The 15022-nt window shown below is 41.2% G+C and overlaps 1 protein-coding gene across 3 annotated transcripts; it reads right to left on the reverse strand.

Moving 5' to 3' along the window:
* Positions 1–2750: 2750 nt before the first annotated feature.
* LOC308335185 (uncharacterized protein) lies at positions 2751–14022 on the reverse strand. 3 transcript variants are annotated; one of them, XM_080792199.1, is made up of 8 exons: positions 13914–14022; positions 9354–9470; positions 8512–8650; positions 8256–8410; positions 6985–7084; positions 5039–5125; positions 4051–4190; positions 2751–2870 (listed from the first exon to the last, which is right to left on the reverse strand). In XM_080792199.1, exons 2-7 carry the CDS (start codon positions 9429–9431, stop codon positions 4072–4074), a joined length of 678 nt encoding a protein of 225 aa, XP_080648325.1. In that variant the 5' UTR covers positions 9432–9470; positions 13914–14022; the 3' UTR covers positions 2751–2870; positions 4051–4071. The 3 variants fall into 3 exon arrangements, with proteins under 3 accessions (XP_080648325.1, XP_080648323.1, XP_080648324.1); XM_080792197.1 differs by lacking the exon at positions 13914–14022 and adding an exon at positions 10410–10510; XM_080792198.1 differs by lacking the exons at positions 2751–2870; positions 13914–14022 and adding exons at positions 2998–3011; positions 10410–10510.
* Between the last annotated feature and the right edge of the window lie 1000 nt (positions 14023–15022).

Below are 15022 nucleotides of genomic sequence, written 5' to 3' on the forward strand. Positions count from 1 at the left end.
GACAACCAACAAATGTAATACAAACTATATATTTATATAACAAAATAATATTTAAAGTGTGACAATATTGTCCCAATTGTAAAATTGTAATTGAAAAAGAATGTCAATATAGTTTAAAAAAGAGCACTTTGACACTTGTCATGCCAATTTGCGCACCACTATGAGCAATGACTTTTTAGACATATTACTAACAAAAATACCAAATCATACATGATCTACTGCTTGACCAGACAGATATTGTTTTTGGTTCTTTAGACAATATGAACATATTCCAATATCTGATATGCAGAATAAATGCTGCGTAGGCTATTCTATGCCATTCAGGTTCATATATGTGCATAGGAAATATGTCTCAAAACTGGATGTACAGTATTCCAGTCCCACTGTTGTTTATCCAGTGTGAATAATAGATTATTTTAAAAATCATTGCAATTTGATCTGTGACTTTTGCAGAACCCAATGTTTTAATTCAGAGGTTGGTTTAAAATGAAAGCATTTTGATTATCTCGGTAAGCACATCAATACGAATCTGGGTTATTATTGTGGTTATCTTAGCACTTCATCATGGATTCCTTGGGTGAAATTCCCAGTTTTACACTTCACATGTGACATTGAGAAATTCTTCCTTGATCTCCACCTTTTCTTAACTGCACTTTGTCCAAACAGAATAAATGTAATTTACACACTTAACCATAATTTGATTTTAATTGGAAAATTGATCATTTTCAGTGTTATGGAATAATTTAACCATTGATTTTAGACTGTAAAGAGACGGCACTGCACAGAGCTCCACGACCACCAGTCAATCATTCAACCTCTGCCCAGGGATGGAGGCTTGAAGACGGGGTAGATGGAGAGACATACGCCTGGCAGAAAATGACTTTCGCCTACTTGTAGGTTATCAAACCATGTATTTATATCGGTAAATAATCATGTTGATGCTAAATCAACATTAACATTTCATGTACAGCTGCTATTTAATTTTTTTTTTTTTAATTCGGACTCGGGAGTTCTACAGAAAAAGCCTATGGTAAGTGAATGGGAAGTCCCTGGCAGTCAAAATGACATAAGCGATCTTTATAATCTTAATACTTGGTCACAAACCAACTATTTTACAAGAACAATATTGATGTAACTAGAGATTAGACAAATTATCTATATTTTATATACACAGAATAATAAGTAATTAGCAAAAGTCCTGATGCGACATTTCCTGGTTTTAATGCGGTCGGTCTCTCACTCAGCGCTCCGCTCTGGGGCAGAGCTCAGAGAGCTGGCTGAAACTTGCTGGAGTGGGCGGAGCCTAGTGCGCGTTCATGTGTTTGAGGACCAAACCTTACCAAACTGCAATACCTTCTTCGGCCACTATGTCCATTGCGCTTCAGGATTTCCTCTGGGTGTCTTCTCTATTGTATAATAACTCTATGGCTATAACCCATCGTTTTTGTCATTTCGTCATTTTTTTCAAATCTTCAAAAATGATGAAAAACGGCGCGCTATAGTATGCCGTACGATATGCGCTATAGCCCACGGTCCAAAATGATGAGAAACGAGGCTAAATTATTTTTTCAAAATTTCAAAAAACATGGGCTATAACCCATCGTTTTTGTCATTTTTTTGAAATCTTCAAAAATTATGAAAAACGGCGCGCTATAGTATGCCGTACGATATGGGCTATAGCCCACGGTCCAAAATGATGAGAAACGAGGCTAAATTATTTTTTCAAAATTTCAAAAAACATGCGCTATAACCCATCGTTTTTGTCATTTCGTCATTTTTTTCAAATCTTCAAAAATGATGAAAAACGGCGCGCTATAGTATGCCGTACGATATGGGCTATAGCCCACGGTCCAAAATGATGAGAAACGAGGCTAAATTATTTTTTCAACATTTCAAAAAACATGGGCTATAACCCATCGTTTTTGTCATTTCGTCATTTTTTTCAAATCTTCAAAAATGATGAAAAACGGCGCGCTATAGTATGCCGTACGATATGGGCTATAGCCCACGGTCCAAAATGATGAGAAACGAGGCTAAATTATTTTTTCAAAATTTCAAAAAACATGGGCTATAACCCATCGTTTTTTTCATTTTTTCATTTTTTTCAAATCCTCAAAAATGATGAAAAACGGCGTGCCATAGTATGCCGTACGATATGGGCTATAGTACGGCATACTATAGCACGCCGTTTTTCATCATTTTTGAGGCTTTGAAAAAAAATGACAAAATGAAAAATAACGATGGGTTATAGCCCATGTTTTTTGAAATTTTGGAAAAAAAAGTTATCCTCGTTTCTCATCATTTTGGACCATGGGCTGTAGCCCATATCGTAGGGCATACTATAGGACGCCGTTTTTCATCATTTTTGAGGATTTGAAACAAATGAAAAAAACGATGGGTTATAGCCCATGTTTTTTGAAATTTTGAAAAAAAAAGGTTATCCTCGTTTCTCATAATTTTGGACCATGGGCTATAGCCCATATCGTAGGGCATACTATAGCACGCCGTTTTTCATCATTTTTGAGGATTTGACAAAAATTAAAAAATGAAAAAAACGATGGGTTATAGCCCATGTTTTTTTTTTTTTTGAAAAAAAAGGTTATCCTCGTTTCTCATCATTTTGGACCATGGGCTAGAGCCCATATCGTACGGCATACTATGTAAAGGACAGCACACGTTGGCTATGACACAGACATAATGTGGATTGAAGGAAACACACAGACAGAGTAAATAAATGTGTACCTTTTTTGTCTGAGGATGGTGTTGTAGTATCCATTGTGGTATCCATGAGTCGCAGTGGTGTAGAGGATGTGAAGATAGCGTGTTGGGCAGGTACACAAACTACACACGTTACTGGCTGCAGGGATGGTCTGGGAAGTACAGAGCAGTATGTAAGGCAGTGGAGTTGTGTATTGACTATTGACTTGATTTAATCAGTTATTTGCAGTAATGTAATAGATAGTGAACAATTATGAAGGTAATAGGGGTGATACACGGGCTGCAGGGATGGTCTGGGAAGTACGGTATGTAAGGCAGTGGAGTTGTGTATTGACTATTGACTTGATTTAATCAGTTATTTGCAGTAATGTAAATAGTACATAGTGTTGGCACACACACACACACACACACACACACACACACACACACACACACACACAGATGTAACAAATATACGTGGAGACATTTGAAAGGTGAAGATGCCTGTGGAGCCCCCCATTGAATGGCATTTGTATGTCTGTTAAATGTGAGAGTGTAAATGGGTCAATTGTATGTCGCTGTCTCTGAGTTACATGAGACCCCCATTACTATTGAGTGTAAATCAGTTAATTTGGTGTGGTTCCATTGGGTTCTAAATTATAATGTAGCTGGGGACATGGGGGAACTCCCCCCCATGCATTACCGTAAACTATGATGTGGCACAGTGGCTCATTCTCTACACACACACACACACACACACACACACACACACACACACACGTGCGTTGCGAAAGTAGCGAAACACACACACGCGCGTGGCGAAAGTACACACACACACACACGTGCGTTGCAAAAGTATAGCTGCCTGGAAGGAATTATTTACCTGGGCTGGTACCTGGCGGAACTTCGGAAGGCAACGTGTGTGACCCACGGCTCCGTCAGTGTGTGACCCACGCACGCGTGCGTTGCGAAATCCGTGAAAGAAAGTGTGTTGCGCTGCATGCTGTGTACTGTATGCCACTGTTGTTGTGTTGCGGCGGTAGGTGTGTCGTGTGTGTGTGTGTGTGTGTATGTATGCGCCGCCAAATTGTATAGGCCACTGTTTGTTGTGTTGCTGCGGTAGCTAGAGGAAGCATGCCAGTGGGGTAACAGTGAGAACGGTGGCCTGTGATGCAGGTGTCGCTAAGGGGCGGAGGTGTGTGAGGGTGCGAGGTTGGTAGGTGCGTGTGTGTGTGTGTGTGTGTGTGTGTGTATGTATGCGCCGCCAAATTGTATAGGCCACTGTTTTACTTTGCACATTCTCAGAGTTATGGAAGTCCTTGAAATACATGTGTTGTTTTTTGTTGTACTCACAGGTTGCTGTACGAGGTCCAGTCAGCCTTGCTGAGCGAGGGTCTGGTGGTCAGCAGGGCTGAGGTCAGATGAGACTGGCTGAGCAGCAGGCCTGATCCACTGGACACTGGAGTCACCCGATGACCACTGTCCTGGAGACCCTGCAACGCACGCACACGCGCACAGGCACACACACACACACACACACACACACACACACACACACACACACACGCACACGCGCTCACAAAGTAGAACATAAAAATAGGGTTTATTTTTTGCCTCTTGTCTGAGCACAGACATCACACAGGGCTGGCTATTACTTTTTTAATCGTGAAAAAGATGTGCAAAATTCATTACCAATTACATTTTTTTTGTGGCTTTCTCCTTTATTTTATATATTTTATGGAGGGACAGACAGTAGGCTGACAGGAAATGGGGAGAGAGATGGGGGGGGTGACATGCAGTAAAGGCCGTCGGGATCGGGAGTCGAACCCGCGGCCACACTGCCAGACTGGATTATACCAGCCAAGGTGCCTGGACCGCTGAGCCACGGCCCAGGCCTGACAATTATAATTTTAATATCTAGAATATCTTAGAAGACATTTTGTAGAATCGCAAAATGGGTTTTAACCCATTTAGGCCCGACTTCGAAAGAATATATATTCAAAGATTTGTGCCGCATTTTCACGATTTAAAAAAAATAGCAGACCTACAAGCTCATAGCGCGGCACTCGGTGCCGCGCTATGACCTTGTAGATCTGCTATTTTTTCCAACAGCTCAAGTATAACATAATGCTTTTAAAACACCAAAAGGGGTTCGCATTATGTTGTGCTTTAGCTATTGAAAAATAGCAGATCTACAAGCTCATAGCTTGTAGGTCTGCTATTTTTGAAAAATGACTGACGACTGACATAGAAACATGGCTTTTTTCAGAAAACTGTCATTTTCAAACAGACATTTTTAGAATCTGATCTCAGGTCAGAATGGGTTAAAGAGTCAACTCACGCGGTCTCTCCTGTGGCTGCTCTTGATGGTTCTGATCTCCTGCTGCAGTCTCTCCATCTGCTCCGGGCTGAGCTCCGTGAAGCCCGTCTGGACCGAGGGCATGTAGGCCGGGAGGGGGACGTGGAGTGAGATATTGTCCTCTAGGTTCACATCCATGTGAAAGTTCTGGCACAAAACGTGTATTTAGTCAAATATCTCGACCTTTCCACCGCATTCACACGGACACCTTTCACTCCGGGCAAAGGGGGTACAGAATTAATTCACCAAATCTTCCTCTGACCACACCCAACACAAATTGACCAGGGAAGCACACAATCGGCAGGTGCTTGCGATAGGTGCTGGGTAATTAATCACACCACCTGCCTATTGTGCCCCAAACTTGCGTTTCCCTGACGACGTTTGCGACGGTCAAAGGAATTTTGGATAAATTAAGTCTAGATGTCATTCCGAGTGCCTTTGCCCGGAGAGAAAACCGTCCAGGTGCAGCTTGTGAAAAAGTGGAGATATTTGACTAAACAAACATTTTATGATAATGACTTCACATGGATATGAAAGTTGAGGACCATATCGGACTCCCAAGTCTTTATTTCAAAGACTTGGGAGTCAGATATGGTCAACTTTCATATCTATATACATTTATTGAGAGAGTACACACGGAGCGCCGACCACATTTACACCGCCATGCTGCCGCTGCAAACGCAAGTCTACAGCATTGATCTATATGGCTCTGGTATGTGAAATAATGCAATGTATGTAACAGACATTCTAGGGCTATAATTAGTCACATCTGCCTTGTTGTGCAACATGTTTTTTATGAAGCCTAAAAGCCATGAAGAAATTAAAAGTTTATATTCATATGTGACCAGATTTCACTGAGCCTGCCATCATGCACATCCCAGCTTTTCACCCGAGTAGAACTTTTTGTCAGCCCGCAAAATGAGTTAATAGCACAGGCTGACTCCTCACATACTAGAGCATGTCTGAAATAAGTGTCAGAGCTGAAATCGACATGTAAATATGAAATAAATGCTTCACAGAAATAAATGCTTCACAGAAGTAAACCTGTCAAGTCTGTTTTCTCAAAACTCGCCGTTTTCTGCAAGACTGTTCAGGATAGTGCGTTACAGTGGAGATGTAATGGAACTCTTAGACTCGGTAGACTATCTTTAGCCTTGTAGGCATATGTACCGGTATGTATTTATTCAAGCGGCAATGATACGTTGCCGCTCTGCTCTGTAGTAGGTTCCATCCTGGAGGCCAATCTTTCCGGTGATAAAATGGCCAGCAACGTAATCAAAAAAGTCAATCAAAGAACAAGATTCCTTTACAGGATCTCCTCACTGGTCAACAAAAACACCCAGAAGACCTTAACAGGAGCCCTCGTACAAGGTTTCTTTGACTATGCATCCACCTCGTGGTACCACAGCACCTCAAAGGCCCTTAAAACAAGGCTCCAGACCTCAAAAAAAATAATATGCCGGGCTCCTACTTGGCCTCACCCCCCGAACCAACCTCACCCCTGCCCACTTTGACAGGCTGGGATGGCTTAGGGTCGACGACAGAGTACAGCATCTTGCAATGGGTCTAGTCCACAAGATTCGATACACCACCAAGATACCCATGTAACTGTCTAAATACTTCCTTAATGTAAACGAAGTCCACACCCACAACACCAGAGGGAGTGCAACAAACCATGTACAACCCAGATTCGGCACACACGAGAGTACTTTCTGCTTTTGGTACTTTAAAGTACATTTCGATACCAATACTTTTGTACTGTAAAGTACATTTTGAATTCGAGACTTTTACTTTACTTACAACTAACAGATTGCATTGCAGTATTGATACCGTTACTCGAGGAAAACATTTGACTACTTATTTGACACCACTGGATATTGGCCAGTCAGATTAGCCCAGAGTGAAGCTGTAAAACAGTGAGCACTGACATTTCTTCCTGGAACACACAAAGCTCCTCTCCTCGGTACAGGCGTCATCGTTCCACTTCCCGCTCACCAGGTGGTGGTGAGTCATCGTCACGCAGTCTTCCTGTTGAGGAGTAAAAATACAACCTGAAGCTATTTAGGTAGACAAATAATCCAGCACACATTTGTGTTGTAGAACTCGCCTTGACTTAACCCATTCTGACCTGAGATCAGATTCACACGAGGTTTCCACTGGACACACACTGGTCTGATTAACCCATTCTGACCTGAGATCAGATTCTGAAAATGTCAGACGCTCTTCGATTTTTCAAAAATAGCAGACCTACAAGCTCGTAGCGCGCCACTCGGTGGCGCGCTATGAGCTTGTAGATCTGCTGTTTTTCAATAGCTAAAGCATAACATGATGCTAACACCAAAACGGGTTCCCGGTCAGAATGGGTTAAGTCAAGTCAAGTTAAAGGAGAATTCCATACTAAAAGGCTTTCTTACCTTTCTTTGTAGTTGTTACGTCACCACCAAAGAGGTCCAGGTGTTATTTTGTGCAAAAGCTCCTTATTGGCTATTTCCCCTACCATAAGCCCTAAATGAATTGCATTGAATTGAATGGGAATTGAATGGGGCTATGGGGTGTCGTGCTAATTCGCTTATTTTCATCGCTCAAAATTATAATTTCTTTGTATATATCTCTTCTTCATAATGTAAATAATATCCCAAGCGGCACACTTTACTACTTCTTTCGATGGAAATAAGCGAATTAGCATAACACCCCATAGCCCCATTCAATTCAATGCAATTCATTGAGGGCTTATGTAGGGAAAAAAACACCTGGACCTCTTTGGTGGGGACGTAACAACTACAAAGAAAGGTAAGACAGATAAGAAAGCATTCTAGCATGGGTTAAGTCAAGTTCTATAATACAGTGGTTTCAACCTTTTTAGCCTGTGACCCAAAAGAGGAATTTGTTGTCTCCCCGCGACACAAACTAGTGAAAATAGCAGATCTACAAGGTCTTGTAGATTTTCTAATTTATGGAATTTCTTAGATGTTTTCTTTGATTGCTTCATGTAATCATTGAATTTAGTTTTTATTCATGAAAATGTTTGCTTTTTTGGGAACGTTATTTTGAAAATGTTTTGAAATGATAAAAATAATAATAATAATAATAATCAAGGGACCCATAAAACGTGTCCACGACCCACTAATGGGCCCTGTCCCGCTGTTTGGGAAACAGTGCCATACCCAATAGGTATGGCAATACCCAATAGGGTTCTCACCATCCCTCCCACATTGTTGGGCTCATTGCTGTTCCAGTTGGTGTACAGTACTGGACTGATACCGTCACACCATCCATACTGGTTCTCCACCAAAACATCCGACAGGCCAATCCATGCTGGGAGCTGCAAGTCCCTGAGATGGCTGGTCACGAAGTCTATTGAAGAGAGGAACATGGCAAAAGTTACCCCACTGATCCGCTTTTAACGTTTAAATGAAGGGATTCATTAATTATTTCGCTCTCGCTGATCGCCTTACCGTTTTCATATTGGCTGTCAATTACAGCCAGATCTCCTTCCTGTGCCCTTGCACAAGGCGCGAGCATAGGACCAGTTGGCTTTAATGTCATCCTTTTGTCCTCTGAACAGGAAACATTTATTGTTGAAACGCAGCCAACCTGCAATCACAAAGACAAAGGCGTTATTATGAAAAGGAAAGAACTCGGGCTAGTGTTTCACAAGACATTAGATTTTGGTGAGCTACAGATTGAGCTGCATTTATTCCAGCTGATTTGTTTGATTGATTGATTGATTGACACATTTTATCTTAGAGTACAGTACAGTATGTTAATGCAATGTACTGTAACTAACACAACTGCAGTGATTGCAGCTGCATGAGCTCCCTGCTCTTCTATTGAGATGGCTCAGTGGCTCAGTGGTAGAATGGCCGGTAGAACAGCTATACCCAAGAATGAGGTTCCCAGTTCGATCCCGGGCTCCACCAGAGTTAGTGTCGAAGTGTCCTCCTTGACCTTGAGCAAGACGCTGAACCCCTAATTGCTCCCGGTGTGCAGGTTAGGTTGGTGCCTTGCAAGGTTTCCTCTGCCATCGATGTATGAATGTGTGCGTGAATGGGTGAATGTAATGCCCAATCTATGTAAAGCGCCTTGGATAAAAGGCGCTATATAAATGCACCATTTAGTAGGTACAACTGGGGGACAAGAGGAAGCTTAATATTCTGTTTTAGCTTAGCAGTATACATTTTGGCGCTCGCATGGGAAACCTGGGTTAAAATCCCCGGTTTGGACATTCGGTATAGCTTAGGGATTGCAAAATGAATCAAACAAATTACGTTTGTGTGCGCATGATGTGCTTGTTTACCTGTAGGACAGTTGCCTTCCCAAGGCTGTGTAGGTGGCGGAGGGGTGTGGATGTCTCCAGGGTACTTCTTGCACACATACCCTGCTCGTATGCCACAGTTCATATCATTCCACCCTCCTGAAGGAACAGACACGTACAATAGAATGAACATCCAGGGCTATTCATTAACTCTGTCGTCCGTATGTTGGGTATGTCAGGTGATGTTTAAGATTCTTACATTTATTTTTTTCTAAATCTCACTAAGTATACAAGAATAGAGTGTTGCAGTCCCACCCCCTTCGAGGGCACCAGAAGAGAATTTCCCATTCATTTTCCCATAGACGTTTCAGAAAGTATTTATTTAAAGACCTTTAAGCTGTGTACAACACTTTTTTTTTTTTTTTTTTCTTCTGTCAAATTATTTGTCTGGCCCAAAAAAGTTTGCTTATTGTCATGATTTGACATCATCCGAGGTGGCTTTGTCCGAGGCTTTAACGGTCTTTAAATAAATACTTGTTGAAACGTCTACGGGAAATTCTCTTCTGGTGCCCTTGTGTTGCCCTTAGTAGCGGGACTGCGGCGTTTAAGAGTTTAAGTGATAACACTGGAGTCTCTATTCTGGCATGTAATACTAAGATAATTTACAAGCTTACAATACGATGCATTGTGAGCTTGTACATCTGCTATTGTTGTCGTACAACTGTGTCTTTTAAGCACGCGTTACCGCAGTGAAATATGTTCTCCGCATTTGACCCATCTCTTGGAGCGGTGAGCCGCAGCCAAGGAGCGGTGAGCTGCAGCCGTGCCGCGCTCGGGAATCATTTGATTAGTAGATTTGACCCCCCAATCCAACCCATTGATGCTGAGTGCCAAGCAGGGACTGACCCCCCCAATCCAACCCTTTGATGCTGAGTGCCAAGCAGGGAGGCACTGGGTCCCATTTTTACAGTCTTTGGTATGACCCGGCCGGGGATCGAACCCACGACTTCCCAGTTTCAGGACACTCTAACCACAAGACCACTGTCTGGTCATTCAGTGATTCTAAATGAATGAATTGACACAGTCAGTAGACTATACCTTGACGTCTGTTCATGGACACACAGAACTCCTCCCCGTGAGCATTGTTGGGCTCGCCTGCATCCCAGTGAGTATAGATGACAGGAGACTCGTCCATCCACCTGAGGTTAGAAGTTGTATATTGTCATTCTTTATCATACTACTACTACTACTACTACTACTACTACTACTACTACTAATAATAATAATAATAGCTTTATATAGCAGCATTCAAAACAGAGCTTTAGAGTTAGATCAAATCCATTAAAAACTATACATAGAATATTTAACACAATAAATAGAGTAATAAAGCAATGGAAACTGCAAGTTTTCATTCATTAAAATAAATCTTTAATCAAATCAATGATGATCAATGATCAAGTTTTACTCTGTAAAAATTGTGTTTTTGTTTGGTGAAATTATACAAAGGTGATCTTTATGAGCATTAGTGGTCAATACAATCAAATGCAATGCATTCCCAAAGAACTTACATGGCTTGTCCATCTGTAATACCAAACAATACCATTCCAATCCACGCTGCAGAGACCTCGCCTGTCCCCACCTGGAAAACCAACAACACAACATTTCAATCATAACATTTCATTATATTTCTTGCTATGAAATACATATAGGTGTATGGGCAATTGATTGTATAGAATATGTCTCTGGGCATGTTCACACTGTCCTCCTTTTAAAGCCAAGCTTCCCTATTCTGGGAGTGAACATTCTGTGAAAATAGCAGATCTACAAGCTCAGGACACATGACATGATTAGATTAGATTTTTGGTGAAGAGTCGTGGGGCCCTAGTTTCGTCAGTGCTAAACCCTTTATCCCTAAACTTCTTTGGCTTTTTTACAATTATGTTTTTCATAATTGTAAAAACCATTTAAACTTTAAATGGTCAAATACTTGTTTACATGAAACCTTATGGGAAATTACCAAAAGGCTTTGAAGATCCAGGTACCCAAAGGATTCTTCATCGATGGCCTCATCTGAAAGACAGAACACAGAATATTACTACAGTGACCACATATAGACCACAAGCTCTAAATGCGTTCCTCATTATTCACGACTTGCGGTTGATGTCATAATGTCCGAAACCACCAGTTGCCCATGCATGGTATACTATACTATTGGATTTATTGATTAACTGAACTGACCGGGTGGGTGTTTCTGCCCAAATCAAGTGCATGGCTGGTGTTCAGCTGCACAAGCCCACATCCTTTCAAGAAGTAGTGCAGCTGAACACCAGCCATGCACTTGATTTGGGCAGAAACACCCACCCGGTCAGTTCAGTTAATCAATAAATCCAATAGTAGTATACCATGGCATGCATGGGCAACTGGTGGCCCTGGGGCCACATGTGGCCATCATCTTAATTTAATGCAGCCCCCAGGTTGATTTTATTTCAGCCGTTACACTTTATTTCAGCTGCTTTAATTTCTTCAGTCTATATTAGTAGCTTAATGATTATTACATTTGTATTGTCTCTGTGAGTGGAAATATAGTGGCAAAATATGCCCACACCAATGTAGTAGAGTAGACAGTAAATATTGTAACTGCCAGTGACAGTTGGTTCTGCAATAATTTCTTTAGTTCCTGTAATTTGGTATACTTTTACTTTGACACCTCCTGTTATCTATCCATATATAGCTGAAGCCTGTTAGCTTCACTCACCTCAGACCAATAGACTCATTTCACACAGCCAGACTCCAGAGTGAGCAGAGGGAGAGAGCACCAGTGTGTGTGTGTGTGTGTGTGTGTGTGTGTGTGTGTGTTTGCACCAGACCACACGGTATGAAATGTTTGACTGTTTATGTGACTCTTATTATGTTTGTACTCTTATTGATTAAGCAGTGTTGAAGCCTGTGACATTTGCAGTGGTAGAGAACTTTTAGTGACTGAAGTTGTCTATTGTCTACAGTGCCTGTCCGTCACACTATGTGTAAATGTGACCATCGGTGACTGTTGATCAGCCCCACAAGCAGAACCCAAATGTAGTAAAGTTTCTGACACTTTTATGACTTTACCCATTGGGTCCTGGTTCACGCTGGGCTGCCACCAGTTATGCACACACAAATACAATGTAAACACGTAAAGAGAAAAGATTCTGTGTCGCGGAAGCTGTTAAGTATTTTTAATCCATGTTTGATTAAAAATGTCGCTTCTTCCTACCTTGTTTATTGACACCTCATTGTACCGCCTATCTGGCTAGCTAGTGGAGATATAGCTATGACGTAGCCGGCACAAGCCAACCGCACATCGGGAGGCGGTACAATAAACGGTAAATAAACAAGAAGAAATCAAAGCGACATTTTTAATCAAACATGGATTAAAAATACTTAACGGCTTCCGCGACACAGGAGATTTTCTCAGAGGTATGTAAGGTACTTATAGTTCGCACATTCGTAAGCCATAACAGGTAAAAACGGCGTAATACCGCGCAGATCGACTAAACGAGGAGTTTGCTTAGGTCCACGTTCCAACAATCGCATTAGAAAATTTTGTAATGTCCAGGAACCCTACGCAAAGCTAGGTCCAATCATAAAAGCTTTCGGAGGGTTCCGAGAGGGGCTAACTGTTGATGTGCCCTGAGGTTCAAGTTGGTTCTGCAGCCCTTTAGCACCCTCGATACGCAGAGTGAGGTATACATGACTATTTATTTGTCTAGTTTCCATTTGGAGTATATCATTCATGATTGTATTTGTTTGGTTTTCGTTTGGTTGTGGTACTTTTGGTTATTGTGCATTTTCCTTGTCTTATAATTGAAATGACTTGAGTTTTGTATCACTGTATTTATAATTGACCATAAATTAACCATTTTAATTGTTGATTGTACTGCCGAAGTGACAAGTTTAATGCACAGATTTTAGTAGTGAAACTATATGAGATTATTTGATTGTAAGTAACTGTATTTATTCTATATCCTTATAGTTTTCATGGTGTTGGAACAATAAACACACCCGTCGAGACCACCCAAACTTGTCATTCTTTTATCAATCGAGGGGCAGCTACAGTAATGCTTAATTGGGTCGTCCACTCACAGTTAACAGTCTATGTATTGAGTTTGTGCTTGAAATGTACTGTCATTCTGCAAACTGTTAATAAATATTTCAATCAAACAATAACATCATGAATTGCTTTAAACAATCTCCTCTCTAGAGTGCAAACATGAAATAGAAATCACCATAGACATATATTTGTATCCTTTTAACCCAACAACCATGACATGTAAGTTACTGTGTTAATGTACTATACCCTTTAACAAACAAGTATTACACCAAGGTTTAACTGCTTTAAATGTACACTTTAGTCCATTCATTCACGGTTATCAAGAAATAAAGTCTAAACCCATCTATTCATGTATACTGACGTTTACCTGAGGCTTCTCAAATTGTCTGAAAATGGATCGTCAGAAACGCATTCACTTCAAAGGAAGGCTATTTAACGCGAGGTAACACAAATGCAAAAATAAAGATATTATTGCAAATAATACAAAGCAGCAATGATCAACTGTACTGTACCTTGTGTTCTCCGCCAGGTGCTTAAACAAAATAAACGTTTGGTTGTTTTGTAAACACTGAAGTGTTCCTTTGTTGGCGTAGTTGTTTACATTACTCCGTCCCAGTGTCATATGCCAATGGTGGCACTGTCTAGTGAGCTAATCTAGTGAGCTAATTTAAGACTTGCGGTGGACGATCTCTTCAAAATAAGAGTACCCTCTAGAGCGTTGAAAAAAAGTTTAATTTGCACATTAGAACTACAAATTAAGCATTTAAATGATGCTATAAGACACACATTATGTTTCTGTGTAAAAACAAGTAATTAAATAATAATATTAATAATAATAAAGTTATCTAAATGGATAAATGCTATTCACTGGAGTGCATGGACTTTATAAAGTGGACACTGGACAAAAGACGGCTCCGCGAGGCAACTATCTGGACATACCCACGCGTTCGGGGAGATGTCCTCTACCACACCCCACTCTCCGCTAAGCGGGAGAGGTGTAAAATTCAGAGCAGCAGACCTTCTATTGGGGTCAACACTCAAAAAAGTGCCGTTTCCAGACCCAGAATGGACACTGGACAAAGAGGCCTCCGCGAGGCAACTATCTGGACATACCCACGCGTCCGGGGAGATGTCCTCTACCACACCTCACTCTCCGCTAAGCGGGAGAGGTGTAAAATTCACAGCAGCAGAGCTTCTACTGGGGTCAATGCAAAAAAAATTACCGTTTACCGTTTTTATATACTGAAAAGAATAGCAGTGTTCATGTGCAGGAAGACAGCACTAGTGTAGATGAATCACATTTAAATCAAACCAGCAGTGTTCATGTGCAGCCGATAAAGCCTGAAAAGAATAGCAGTGTTCATGTGCAGGAAGACAGCACTAGTGTAGATGAATCACATTTAAATCAAACCAGCAGTGTTCATGTGCCTATAAAGCCAGTTGTTGTGCACCACGCATTTCATGAGAGCACTGTACATAATCAGTCTGTACAGACTCTGAGTCTAGATGCTGTAGAAATAGATCACTCGTATAGCACTGTACATAATCAGTCTGTACAGACTCTGAGTCTAGATGATGGTACTGTTCAGAGTGTCATGGGACTATCTAGTGCTACATTAGG

The sequence above is a fragment of the Protomyctophum bolini genome (assembly GCF_963924005.1).
Source record: "Protomyctophum bolini genome assembly, chromosome: 20".
Taxonomy (NCBI): Eukaryota; Metazoa; Chordata; class Actinopteri; order Myctophiformes; family Myctophidae; genus Protomyctophum; species Protomyctophum bolini.